At 38.3% G+C, this 14,798-nt stretch overlaps 1 protein-coding gene across 1 annotated transcript in view; it reads right to left on the bottom strand.

The window, feature by feature from the left end:
* Positions 1 to 7,308: 7,308 nt before the first annotated feature.
* srcin1a (SRC kinase signaling inhibitor 1a) overlaps positions 7,309 to 14,798 on the bottom strand; it is a gene marked incomplete at its 3' end in the record, with an annotated part of 47,441 nt that continues 39,951 nt past the window's right edge. Inside the window, exon 21 of the mRNA XM_083895884.1 lies at positions 7,309 to 7,812. Coding sequence (XP_083752010.1) covers positions 7,309 to 7,812 — 504 coding nt within the window. The remainder of the gene's footprint in view (positions 7,813 to 14,798) is intronic.

Below are 14,798 nucleotides of genomic sequence, written 5' to 3'. Positions count from 1 at the left end.
ACCACCTCTGGTCCAATGTTTTTCTTTTTTTTGTACCTAGAATAATAGTCATGCATACAAAATACAAAAAAAAAACAACAACAAAAAATACTTAAAGTGTTCTGTATGTACAGTATATCAAGATGTAAAACTTGCAATATGACATTGTGTATTGTTGTTAACATTTTATTGCTTTTGTTATGTAAATATACTTAAGTGAGAAACTATTTCATAATTATAACGCAACAGTCAAGCAAATTTGATTTCTGCATTTTGCTAAGATGAACAAAATGTTTCTGTAATGCCTCATGTCTTAATTAAAAATTAAAATCAATATTTTATTTCAAAATAAAGCTATTTTAACCAACTGTTTGCTTATTTGTATTTTGTCAAGTTTTGGACATACTAGCCTATAACGATTTTGTCAAATGTTTAGCGACATACTAAAGTATGACTTTTTTGTCAAATTTTGGACAACCTACTATAATATGACGTTTTTGGTCAAATCTTGGACCAACAATTTTTTTTCTAAAAAGTGGTCAAATTTTGGAAGACAAACAGTGCCATGACTTTTTAGTCAAATTTTTGGACAACATACAAAAATACGATTTTTTGGTCAAATTTTGGACGACATACTATACTATGACTTTTTGGTCAAATACTGAACGACATAGTATAGTATGACATTTAATATAGTATGACATTTTTTTAAATTTTCAAGGACAAAGTATAGTATGACGTTTTTGGCAAATTTTGGACGACAATGGATAGTATGACATTTAATATAGTATGACAAAAATGTTTTCAAATTTTGGAGGACATACTATACTATGACGTTTTTGTCAAATTTTGGACAACATACTATACTATGACTTTTTGGTCAAATATTGAACGACATAGTATAGTATGACATTTAATATAGTATGACATTTAATATAGTATGACAAAAAAATTGTCAAATTTTGGAGGACATACTATACAATGGATTTTTGGTCATATTTTGGACGACATCCTGTAGTATGACATTTTGGTCAAATTTTGGATAACATGCTATAGTATGAATTTTTGGTTAAATTTTGGACGACAAAGTATAATATGACAATTTTGTCAAATTTTGGACAAACATTTTTTCTTTTAAAAAAGTCAAATTTTGGAAGACATAATGTTATATGACGTGTTTGTCAAATTTTGGATAACAGTATAGTAAGCCGTTTTTGCCAAACTTTGGACATAAAAAAAAGAAATTCTACAAATTGTCACATTTTGGATGACATTGACTTTTTGGTCAAATTTTGGACGACATAGTATAGGATGATGTTTTTTTCAAATTTTGGACCAAAATTTTTATTCGAAAATTTTTTCACAATTTGGACGACATACTATACTATGACTTTTTGGTCAAATACTGAACGACATAGTATAGTATGACATTTAATATAGTATGACAAATTTTTTTTCAAATTTTGGAGGACATACTATACTATGACGTTTTTGTCAAATTTTGGACGACATACTATACCATAACTTTTTGGTCAAATACTGAAAGACAGTATAGTATGACATTCAATATAGTATGACAAAAAAAATTGTCGCATTTTGGAGGACATACTGTGCTATGACGTTTGTGTAATTTTAGACAACATACTAAACTATGGCTTATTTTTCAAAGTTTGTAAACGACATTATATACTATGACTTTTGGTCAAATTTTGGAATACATTTTTGTTTTCAAAAAATTGTCCAATTTTTGTACGACCTACTATAATATGACGGTTTTGGTCTAATTTTGGACCGACAATAAAAAAATAATAAAAAAGTGGTCAAATTTTGGACTACATACAGTATAACTTTTTGGTCAAATTTTAGACGGCATACTACATTATGACTTTTTTGGCAAATGACGTTTTTGTCAAATTTTCTATGACATAGTATAGGATGACGTTTTTGTCAAATTTTGGACGACATAGTATAGTTTGACGTTTTTGTCAAATTTTGGATGACATACTAAACATTGTTTTTCAAAAATATTGTCAAATTTTGGACGACATAGTACAGTATGACGTTTTTGTAAAATTTCGGACGACATAGTATCGTATGAAGTTTTTGTCATATTTTGGACGGCATGTTATGATGTTTTTGTCAATTGTTGGACAAAAAATGTTTTTTCAAAAAAATGGTAAAAAAAAAAAAAAAATTTTAAATTGTCAAAATATGACTTTTTTGTCAAATTTTCTATGACAATACACTATGAAATTTTTGTCAAATTTTGGACCAAAAATATGCATTTTTTTTAATATATATATATATATAAAGGCCAACTTTTGGACGACATAGTTTAGTATGATGTTTTTGTATTGTCATTATCGTTTGAAAAATTAGTTTTATATGTTTAATCAACTAACATTCCATTTCTGCCATGTTATTGTCAATGTCACACACTGGACCTTTAAGCAAATCTGTGTGAATGAAAGTGAGGCGGACGCCACACATGTACAAGAGAGCTGCACTTTATTAGACACACAATCACAGCAAGTTATGTACAAAAGAAGGCAGGTTGGACTGCCCGCTGTCTTCTCACAGGAAAAACACACACATTTCTCACAGAATATCATGGCATCCACACTGATAAATTAGTATCTTCAGTATCAGTAGGCTTTTTAAATTTATATATCATCATATAATAGATCTATTTTCTGTGTTATTTTTAGTTCTTATGTCACACTACTCTACAAATGGGAGAATCGCTCTGTGGTAAGGTGACTTCTCTGGTTGGGGTGCGTTCAAGCTTCCAAACCCTCGAGACATTCAGCACTCTCGGTCACTATCATCATCATCATCATCACCATCGTCATCACAAAACATCACAGTAAGACTGAAACATGCCTGTGTCACAGATAACCAGAAATAAAACACATCTTCTTTCCATAGAACAGCTTCCCTTCTTCTGTCTCTTTCTCATTTTTTTTGAGAAAACACGTAGACAACAAAGGTTTTTTTTTTCATTATTTTTTTTCAACTGCACCGTGCGATTGCTTGAAACTATACATGCATTGTTTTTCTATATAACTTTGTTCCCATCGTCGTCATAACAGGTGATTCATAAAACATCTTTTTGGACATAACAATTTTGCTAAACTCACTAGGAATGACTCGGCGGCCTATTTACAAAGTCACCTTTGTTTTTTTCCTCTGTTTTTGATGCCAGGATTTTTGCACATCCACACACTCATGTAAAAATCTCATCATGTACATACGACAGAAAGTAGGTTCATTATATATATGTACATATAAAAAAAGATACAATGGCAAAAGGAAGATAGCAAAAACGGCACACAAATCAACATAAGATTCCCTTATTGATCCGTCACGGTGGTTTTAGCTTCACTGCTACTTTAAAGTCACTTGGGACAGTGAACCGGAGCAGCATAAGCACAAAAATAAAGTACATCCACCTGTTGAAATGATTCAGAGCGTGTTGTTTCTGAATGCGCTCACTTTGCTACTGTTCCTGTCGGCATGGAAACCTGACACGGAGGAAAATGAAAGCCTTTTATCTTGTGTCAAAGCAGCGAGGCTCCACGTGAAGCCTTCAGGCATAATAATGGTTCTTTCACAGTAGTAGCAACACTGAGGGTTCTTTTTTTCACCATCTCCTCTATTAGTAATACCATTTTTAAGTACAAACACAAGATGGGGGTGAAGAAATAAAATTATTCATTAAAAAAAACACACACACACACACACAAAATAAAAAAGAAAAACTCGTAGCAAAATAAGCCTCTAAAGCACAGGCACTAGTCCAGCGTCGAACACCTTCAAGTTTACCTTTCGCGTCAGAAACGACCAGGACAAGCATTTTTCTTTGTTTGGGAAAGTACATTTTTTGTAAAATTAAATTACACAGACATACATAAAATAAAGAAAGTCCTAGAACTTCAGAGTATATTACAGAGGCTCTAACAGGTATCTATACAGATATTCTTAAACAAATATAAAAATGTTCTGCATATGAATAAATAATCTCCATGTGAAATGTTATTATCTCTCTCAATGACTCTTAAAAAAGAAAACATCTGTACAAAAATGGTCACTAATATATAAAACTGAAGAGATGATGACATTTTACAGTATATCATTTTTATTCTAGGCTTATATTTATATTTTTATATATGTATATTTGCCACACTTATAATGTCATACACACAAACATCGCACTTGGATATATTTATATATGTAAATGTGTTCTATGTTTCGTTTCAAGTTTGCATGAGTTTTTCTGCCATGTCGGAAAAAATCACAGCTCGCTAACACTTCTCTTGAAAAGAAAAGAAAAAACGAATTTCCAGAGAGCACCGTCACGCAATTCTCGCAGGGTTTCGTCTCAGGTGTCACTTGGGTTGGGGTGGGTTGGTGTTGTGGGAGAGTGGGGGGGGACGCGGCCAAGCATGAATACTTCCTCGCCAGCGCTCACCAGACGCCTATGCAGCAAATTTAACTCTGAGAGTTATGGATTTGAGTGTGGAACAGCATGAGTAAGTGAATTCCTTTCATTTGACTTCACTCAGTATGAAACTCGGGGCTTGAACCTGCCTGGCAGAGCTACAGTACAGAGCACCTGGGGCGAGGCTTAATTCGCTATGCTTTGGACTTGCAGTTTTTGCACGTTCTCGGAGCCGAGGAAGCGTTTATAGTCAAATGTCGCCGGTGCAGCCACACACACTCTGCATTTCAAGTGCTGGAAAAAATAACATGGTGTATAACCATCTTTATTTTTGCAGCCTCTTCTTTGGATATTACGTGTTGTTTTGTCATTGCTGTCGATCCAATACTGTGAATGACGAGATCAACTCAGGACTTAAGAAAACAAATATTTAGAGGCACTGGAAAACAAAAAAAAACACATACTAATACAGGTCGAAACAAAACACACACACGAACACAATCAGGCAGGAGTTTCTCAAATGTCTTAGTAAACCTGAACAGTCCGGTTCAGACCTGACATTAACATCCGTCCTCAGTGATCTGATCTAAAACTCCTGTGATCAAATATGATCCGGCTTCAAACACACACTCAGTGCGTTTAGCTGGATTAAACTGTGCACGTAAACGTACTGTGTGACATCATGACTGTTTGCAAGAACAAAATGATGTCTGACTTTACACACTTGTTTGTCGGTGTGTATGTGTGTTTGAGTGACAGGGGGCTTAGGGCATGAAAGCCCTACTCACACTGCTATAGCATGAAATAAGATTTTGACTATTAAAAAAACCAGAAATCATATGAAAAAGTTACTATTGTGGCAGTGGCTACAAATAAATTAAGCTAGCTCAGGATGTAGTCTCTAATTGTGTTGTGTTGATGTGTGTGTATTGTCATGTGATCGGATCACAGGGTGTTAATACCAGGTCTGAACAGGGTCAAATAAGGGATAATTCCATACAGCACTGTTCATAACTGAAGCCTTATTAAGCATTGTCCCGGTAAAACCGCAGAAAAAAACAGTTGAAGCAAAGTGAAACGAGGGGCAGGGAAATAAAACAGCCATGTTGTCAAACCCTTCCTCTCATCATCTTTGGGTCCTTTTATATCAAAAGCCCTCTATCAATGGAGAAAAAGCAACTCAGAGCCACCCTAATTAAAGTAGCCTTCAAACACAATTAATCTCCTCACTCTCTCCTCGAGCCGCCTGCTCTTTGACATGGGCACACGTTTTAATCTCAATGCGACCAAAAGTATCACCTTGTTGAAGCTTCATACTGTTCCTTGTGCAGGTTTTTTATTTTCACTTAGTGAATCACTAACATGTGCTTTACATAAAGTTCTATCACTGAGGAACATCAAAGGCCTCACACTCGTAATAAATGTTTACAGGCAATAAATACATGAATTCATTAAATAATGTGCTATTATTTATATCTCTTTCTTTTTACTTCAGGAAACATTTGTGCTCGCCACAATTAACCAGATTCATGTTTTCGGGAGAAAACTGTGCTTGATTTCCTATTTTCTTTCTTTCTTCTACCTCTTTTGAGAACTCTCTAAATATGTCAAGTGCAATTAACACACTTGAGTGAAAGATAAAGTATCCCATTAGACAATAAGACCTGCTAATGAATACAGAAAACACTCTTTAAAGGGTGAAATCTCATTCTGGTAAATATAGCATTAAAAAAAAAAAAAAAAAGCAGAATAAAGTTTGTGCTTCTGCAAAAAAAAAAGTGTCTTCACGTGTGCGACAGAATGTATGTCAGTCGTAGTTAGATGTGCTCGAGTCTTTGGGATGATTTGTGATGTCAGGTGCTAAGATGCCACAGCGACCTGTGAGATGCTACCGAACATCCTGATTGTCATCATTTACTAGATCTTACACACACACACACACACACACAGGCACACACACACACACACAGATATACAACATTTTTTAAATAACATTTTCTATTTTTGTGTACATGATTTGCACTTTTCCCTTCGGTTTGTCGCATGTATATTTAATAACGACGTGCCCGCTGCAGTGTGCTTTTAGTGTCATAATAGTATCATTTCTCATAGTTAATCCATCTCTTTTTTTTTTGAGTTGATGTTTTCTCAGAGATCGGGGACAATTGTGTAAACTCTGTTTACAAACAGAGGGGAAAAACTAGCACCAGTTCAGAATGTAAAACCATGTAAAACACGGGATGTAAGGAAAGCCACAAATGTCCCTTTAACACAAAACAGCTTGAAACCACAACCATCAACTTGATCTACTTTTGATTTTTTTTCTTAACTTCCTTTTTTTTTGTCTCTCAGAGCAGACTCACGTTCTGCTCTGACGCAGGTGAGTGAGAGTAAATTATTATCCAGAACACACACGACTACAGGACTCACTTTGAGATTATTGCATCCTATTTTCTATAATAAAAGTCACAGTCAAGATAATTATACTGTATATCTACTGTGCTAACGACCCACTTGAGTGAGGGTATTATATGAGATCGGTGTTGTCAGTGAATTCCTCCAGACCGCATCAACTTATAGCAGGCAGCTGGTGGGAGGAGCCCCGTTTGTGCGCTCTCTAGCTTTGAAACTGGCAGTATGACTGTGTATGAGAACTTCAGAGGAACTGTGGAACCGGATCGGAGTCCGAAACATGTCCAAGAAGAAGATCGCGACTCCTTTTACAGTACGGTAGTTCTTTTTCGTAAATACACGGTGACTCACAGGGCCGAAAAAACAGAAAAGAAAAGGCCAAGAGACATCTTTGTTTTTTTGTTTGTTTTTTTTAAATGCTCTTTATGGTTCATAATGTGTCCTCCTCCTCCTCCTCCTCCTCCTCCTCTTCTTCATCACAGGGAGTTGCCAGGGGTTACGTGCCGGCTGTCAAAGCTTCGGCTGCTGTGCTTGTGATCCTCAGAGGAGAAGGTGAGAGGACTCAACGAGGAAGGAGAGGAGGGAGACAAGGACGCAGTAGGGGTGGTGGGTGAGGAAGATGATGAAGATGAGGAGGAGGAGGAGGGGGTAGCAGCAGGAGTAGGGGAGGAGGAGGACCGGCTGCCTGACGGAGGCAGGGAGGAGGCTCGCCGCTCACGCAGGAGCCGGTGCTGACGGAGGGTGGAGGAGAGGAGCAGGGCCTCTGCAGTCAGGCCGGAGGCACACAGACTTGCCAGCAGTGCCTTTGCTTGACTGGAAGAGGCCGTCAGCGATGGTAGCGCCCCCTCCTGGGGATACTTCCTCAAACCAGGGGCAAACACTGCCGATGAAGAGGGCACTCGGTTGGGGTAAACGCCCGTTTTGATGCCAGAGAGGTACGGCTCAATACTGCTGCTGCTGCTCCTGTTGATCCCCAAGGCCTTCAAGGTAGAGCAGGGACACAGGAGACAGGAAGTGGGGAAGGCAGGGATGGAAAGAGACGATTTTTCAAGGGCCAAAGGGGAATTTGTGGAAAATAAAAAATCTTAAAAATGGTCGTTGCTGAGCACTGTCACCTGCAGCACCTTCCCTTACTGTTATGGTCAAACATGCCCATGCACGCATGCTTGCACACACACACGCAAACGCACGCACATACACACTCACACACACAGAACAGGATTCAGTGTAGATTTTGGAGAAAACAATCAGATGTAAAGGCAGTTGATAAAGAAAACGGGGCACACAGGTTATGTGTCGCTCTGTCGTCAAGGAGACATGAAAAAAGAAAGAAGGGAGCTGAAGAGGCTGGACACGCAGAGGTCGCTCACTGCTGCGGGGTCACGGTTGCAGGTCGGGAGATGAAGGGTCACGCAGGGTGAAGGGTGTGGATGAGGTTGTTCCGCAGGAGGAGACATGTGGTGGAGGGACGAAGGGCGGGTAAGGGTGAACACAGGACAAGAGACAAACACAGGAGATTGTTATTCAGGTTGTCATCATGTGTGATGCCAGGCAAGTCGCATCTATACGCATGATGAGCCGACACAACTTTCAATCATAGGGTGCAACAGTGAAGGTGGTCAACTGCAAATGAGAGTGTTGACCAACTTTATTTTGGCAAATGATTGTTACCCGATAGACAGACAAGCTGGTGTTTCTCAAAGTCAGGGAAGGATCGCTCTGCGACATTTTAAGACCCTGAAGTTGCAGCATAAATACCCACAGTCCTTTGCATATTTATGTTACGCTACGGCCAGGCACAAATTTATGCTTTCCCAGAATGCTACAGTAAAGGGGAGTGTTGCCTCATCTCTATAGCATCAATCCTTGACTTTGCAAGAACACCTTGTTCACTAAGTATGGTCCCTTCATGTAATCCGGAAAGAGCCAGCAGGTGGCACTGTTCCAACACATGAAACTCATGTGCAATGCAGTCACAACATGTACAGTATTTGTCTCTCTTTAACAAAGTGACGGCAAGTTCAGTCCAGGAAACAGAAACAAGTTTTTCTTTATAAAGTTTATTAAAAATTTTTTTGCTGTGGCTATAAAAGTTTAAATATTGTTTTTATGGAGATAACTGGGGATTAGCTCAGTATGGGAGGAGAGCAGGTGTGTGTGCCTGGACTGGGGAGGTTTTCACTTGCTCTATTGCTGCCAGTCATCCCCAGAGAGCAGAGCTGCTGCTGCTGCTGCTCTCAGGTCTGGCCATCACATTTACTCTGGTTTGTGAGCATGGCAGAGCAGGCGCCTTTCATTTCTCACACTCCTGCCAAAAACGCTCCCTCACAACCTTCACCTCATGCCCAGCACCTTTAATTAGCCCAGTTTCGCCGCCAGAAGTAATAAGAGGCCAAATGGGAAAATGAAATAGGGTTTTAGTGGCGTGACAAAAGCGATTCACATTGTCATGCGCCGTTCCCATGATCTGCGCCAAAGCAAATGTGGAGAAATTGTGGTTTGGAGCTGTCGGTTCTTATCCAGCACATTGATTTGAAGGATCCTCGTGCCCGGATGCTCTAATGCCTCTAAGTGAAGCTCTGTTGAGCAGAGAGTCCGAGCACATCGGCGCAGAACGCCATCAAAACGACTCTGTTAACTTTTATATGCGTAGATAACATCAGAGCCAACACTGACAGTGAGCAGTTAATGCTCCACTGATAAAGTCTGTTTCTTTGCAGGAATATTTTAAGGACTGTGTTCATGAGGAAGTGAACAATGGAATGTTGGATTTTTCACTTCCTCATGAACACTCATCAACTCATCAACCAACCTTGGTTAGTTAGATGCCAACAATACTCAGATATGATCTGCAATGATGAAATTATGGACATATGTTTGAAATAACAATATTGTTCATCTTTTGTGGCATTATTATTATTTTTAAGCCTCTTAGCCCTTCACATTATATCTTAATGATCACAAATTAAACCATTTGTTCATTGTCCAACGCTTTATCCTCCACATGAGGGTCATGGGGTCTGGAGCCAAACCCAGCTGAGAGGGCAAAAGGCGGGCTACGTGCTGGACTATGGATCGATTTGGTGATATATCGTCGTTCTTCGTGCAATACGATAATCGATACACCAGAGAACCTTAAAAATGAAGGTTCTCTAAAGTGAATGTGGCCAAAAACAGTTACTACATTCAAATTCAAAATACCGAGGTCTTTTAGGTTTCGTTTTCTGACGTAACTGGCAACCCGTGGTTGCTCGGCAGCTGAGACTCTACTGACTGCAATGATTGGTAGACGGCGGTAGGTGGCGCCACATGCCAAAACATGATTTCGAAACATAAACATGATTTGCAGTCTGCAAAATAATTTTTTTAATGCAAATATTTTGTCTGTACTGTTGTTGTTGGTGAGTTCAGTTTGTTATATGAACATTATTCCCCAGTCTCTGTGACATGTTACGAGGATTTTATGGCCAGATGCTTTAGATTTATTACATAATGCACCTTTAATCTTTTTGACTTGTATCTGGGCCATACTGAAATTAAACTGAATAGATAGTAGAATAATAGGCTAGAAAGAGTCTAAAACTGTTGCCTTTAGTCGTAAAAATGTTATTTCATACATTTGTATGTCTGAAGTAGTCACATGGTGATGCACAAAAGGTTGAATCCCGGTTCAGGTATGTGTGGTGTGGAGTTTCTCCAACTGTCCAAAAACATACAGAGGTTAATTGGACGCTCGTCTCTGTGATGATATGATATGCGATACAAAGTCCACGATACCAATAATATCGCAATACAACGGTTGTCTGATAATCAATATATTGCAAGACAATCATACAGCGATACCTGTCTTAAGTGAAGAAAACAAGACGTCAGTCTAAAAGTCATTCACAACATAGAGAACGAAGTGCATAAAGTCTATGTATTTAAGGTTGGATGGGGCATCTCTTAACATAGATTTCTCCACCATTATCCTGCGGTAAACTCCCTCTTCTTCAGCCAAGTTTCCCTCATTCTTACATATGGCACCTTTAATATTGCCTGATTTATATATATATTTATATAAAAATAAAGAGTGGCGTCAGTACAATGAGCAAAATGTGCATTTTTGACCAAATACAAAATGTCAGAAACAGTCTGTCCAGCTGGCTTCCACAACATATGAAAAAACACCAGCTGCCTTTCTTGTGAATTGGTGCTGTCACTGTGGGGAAAGTGCCATTGACACCAATTTAAAAATGATTTATATATTTATAGCTGTGGGTGGGACGACCGCTGGGGGATTCCAAAGGTGCTGTGCCTCTTTCTTTGACTTCATGCCTCTTTGAAATGGCTATTATTTCTTTGGTCATAGGAGACAAGAGAGAAACACATTAAAGCACAAATGGGACCTGGAAAGATGGTAAAACTCTGGGGTTACATTAAGGGAGTCATGTCCAGGAAAGGTTCTGAAGAGACGCCTTTACCTTAAGCTGTGGGCCAAAAAGACATGTCAAGGTGAGCACGTCTGATTATCAGAACAACTATATCAGTGAAAGATGTGACCAGTGTAGGGAGTTTGAATAAGGGGGAAATGCTGCCTCATGTGGGGGTAAAACTGTAGTTACAAAACACTAATTTACTTAATGAGCTTTGGTGCAGGAGATTGAATTGTCTTAAGAATATAATTCACAGATCTATATCGTACTTAGACAATTGAAGTTGTGTAAATTTGTAAACCGCTCACTCGGCTGTAGCACATTGTACATTGAAAAAATTGACGATTTTACATCAGGGCACACAGGGGTTGTAGAGCCACTGCTGCTCCCATCAATAACTTCACATATGCTGTTTTGTGATATCGGTTATTGGAATTTTTTTTTTTTTTGGATTTACAGAGATAACATATTTTGGTAAACAAGACAGCAGTTGCCTAGCAGCACCTGTGTCGCCCTGAGCTAAAAACGTTGATTTTCTCTATGGAGTTCAAACTTCACAATATGTGAAGCCTGGAAAGACAGAGGCTGATTTTAATATCACTGATTTCATTACTGATTACTGAATTTTAAAGGTGCAGTATGTAAAATTTAGCAACATCAGTTAGCCTTCAGTTAGCAACAAAACAAATGTTTTCCTAAATGAAAATAATACCAACTTTTCCACACTAGATTTTTAAATGTTTTAAACGTAATCATCTTTTAAAGTCTGTATGCTAATCACCCGGCTTTCTTCAAAAATTGATGAGGTTTACAGCAGAAAATCAGGATGTTTTTCCAACACAGTCCACACGCATCTGCTTCATTATCCTGAGTTTAAAATGATTAGCTGGAAAGATTATTTGCCTCGTCCATCTGTATCTTAAATCGTCACGATCTGTGCTTCTCTCTCTCTCTCTTAGTTTGAAGTTTGAAGACTAATTCAAAGCTACTTCAGATGCAACAGCTTGTCGAAAAAGCAACAACACAACGCCGGCTTCTCAGCATCGTGACTACACTACGTCAACCGCTGCCAGAAAATCTGTGTATAGTTGTTCCCACCAAGTTTACACTTTTATTTCTTGAAAATACTGAAGAACAAGAGACACTATGAGATAATACTGTATAAGTAAGATATAATAAACAAACCAATATCTCACAACCTCGTCTTATTTGCAGTTTTTTTAAGCAGCAAAGGAAATCTTAATCTTAATAAATAAAAGCAGATATTGTTTTCTTTGTCTGAATTTAATTACTGCTGGGCAGCTGACTCACTCCATTACGTTGACACTGTTATTGCCGTCGCTAACACAAGGTTAACGGGCTAAATCTGCTTCAGAGACAGAGGGACGCCATCAGCTGCAAGGCATGAGATAAAAATGGTCATAAAGGTTTTACGGGGCAAAGAAAAAAAAACAAAAAAACACGCCATTATGAAGTAAAACAGACTTGAAAGAAAGGCTGGCTTTTAGGAATTAAATAGATGTAATGATAAAACCATGTCACTTTTTATATTTGTTACTCTTCTATTATTAAAGTGCTTACTTACTTACTTGTGGGGACTGGACACAAACAAAGCATTTCACTACATGTTGTGCTAAGTATGACTGTGTATGGCACACATTTATTTGAATTTGAAATCCTTCAAAGAAATAAATGAAAAATAAGAATTCAACTGTGGACAAGGAATTACAGGACAATAATGTATTCTTTTTATGACTCATTTTCAGAATGGATGTGACTAATAATGGAAATAATGGAAAATAGTATTATTTATTGTGGGTGTTTTCAACTTTACCTTAAACATAATGGGATGAATAAGGCTGAATCATATTGAATATTTGTATTTCTAGCAACTTTTACTTTTACTCCACTAGATTTCCTCTAATTTCCTCTAATTGTCTTTGCTACTTAAAGTAGCAAAGACAAGACAAGACAGACTTAAAGAATAACAAAGTCTTTGTTATTCTTTAAGTCTGTATTTATACAGAGCTTTTCAAGTCTTGATGAGCTGCTTCACACTACAGTTTTGCCATTCACGCATTTCCACGCTTCATCGCGGGGGTTAAGTGTCTTTCTCAAGGACACATATAGACTCGCAGGAATTGAACCCACAGCCTTCCAATTGAAAGACAACTTGTCCTACCACTGAGCCACCGTGGATAAATTCTAACTCCTCACTTTTTGTAATACTTCTAAAACTTAAGTACATCAGAAAATTACTTTTGATACATAAGTACAATACATGTCATATACTTTAAGACTTTTACTTGAGTAATATTATAAAAGGTGACTTTAAATTCTACCAAAGATACTTTATACAGGAACTTTATGATGCTCTGATTTTATCATATCTATCTCTTTTCCTTGTGAATGTACTTCCTGTGTTTGTTTTTGATAAACCTCATCTTCAACTTCTCCCAACTCGTGTACTAATCGACTGCCTGATCTCTCGCTGCACCTCATATTTCAAAAATGCCACAGATGACAGGTTTTTTTTTTTGACTAATTGTGAAGACAGCTCACTGTTTCCTCTCTGGGTTTGGGTCAGTGTTGTTATTCGTCATGCAGTTGCAGTTTTGCTGCCACCCTAAACAGCTTGGCGTCGACTTCCCACGCTGTCAATTAGCTCTGAACGTCCACTGTCACTTCGAGGGTAACGCTTTCGCACAAACGGCGTCTTTTTTTTGCCGCTTCTTCCTACAGTCTGAGAGGACAGAGTGCTGCATGCGAGTGTCATACTGAAATAATAGGATTAGTTTTAGTTCCATCAGACAAGTGTGGAAATCCACTCTGCTTTCGAACAAAAACCAGTAATGGGAGGAGAAGTGAAAAGGGGAAAAAAGGGGCAGAGGAAATGAAAAGTGGAAGAAGGAAAGGCAGACGCAAAAAAAGAGGCTCATGAAAAGACCCGTGGTGAAATATAACTGCCCTCTTCATATTGAAAAAATCTGTGATTACCACTGACTCGAGGGGTAATTATGACATATCACTGCGGAGATTCCTTCCAATCTTCTCTCAGTCTGAGGTGACCACCGCTTCATTATTCCCCTCCATCGCTGAAAATCTCCCCCTGTGCCTGACGCACTTACTTCTCTGCTATCTTCAAGAATGAATTTGTGTGAATGGTCGGTGCTGTGCGAGGCTTTAGGCGCACTTCGCTGCTCCTGTTATTTTTCAAATTACATTCACATTAAGATCCCCCCCCCCCCCGAGCACAGGCACCGTGCAAAAATCATCCTTTGGCTTAACCGGACTGACATGCTTCAACGGTTCAATTTCCTGGCCTCCAGAGTGCAATCTAACATCCTTATGTCCAGTCTTTTCAAACGTTCATGCACTAAAATGCCGGCGATTAAAACGCCAGCAAAAAAAAAGATGTCAAAGTGAGCTTTAAGGCAAATGTACTGTATATAAACTCATGTGTAAAGGCAGGATATTAAAAGTTTTCAGACTTTCTGAACTCACCGTGACCAGGCTGTCATAAATTAATTTTCAGTGAACTGATTGTTTGG

The sequence above is a fragment of the Microchirus variegatus genome, assembly GCF_963457635.1.
Source record: "Microchirus variegatus genome assembly, chromosome: 10".
NCBI classification, from domain to species: Eukaryota; Metazoa; Chordata; class Actinopteri; order Pleuronectiformes; family Soleidae; genus Microchirus; species Microchirus variegatus.
The sequence above is the reverse complement of the archived record's forward strand: the minus strand, read 5'-3'. Positions and strand labels throughout refer to the sequence as shown.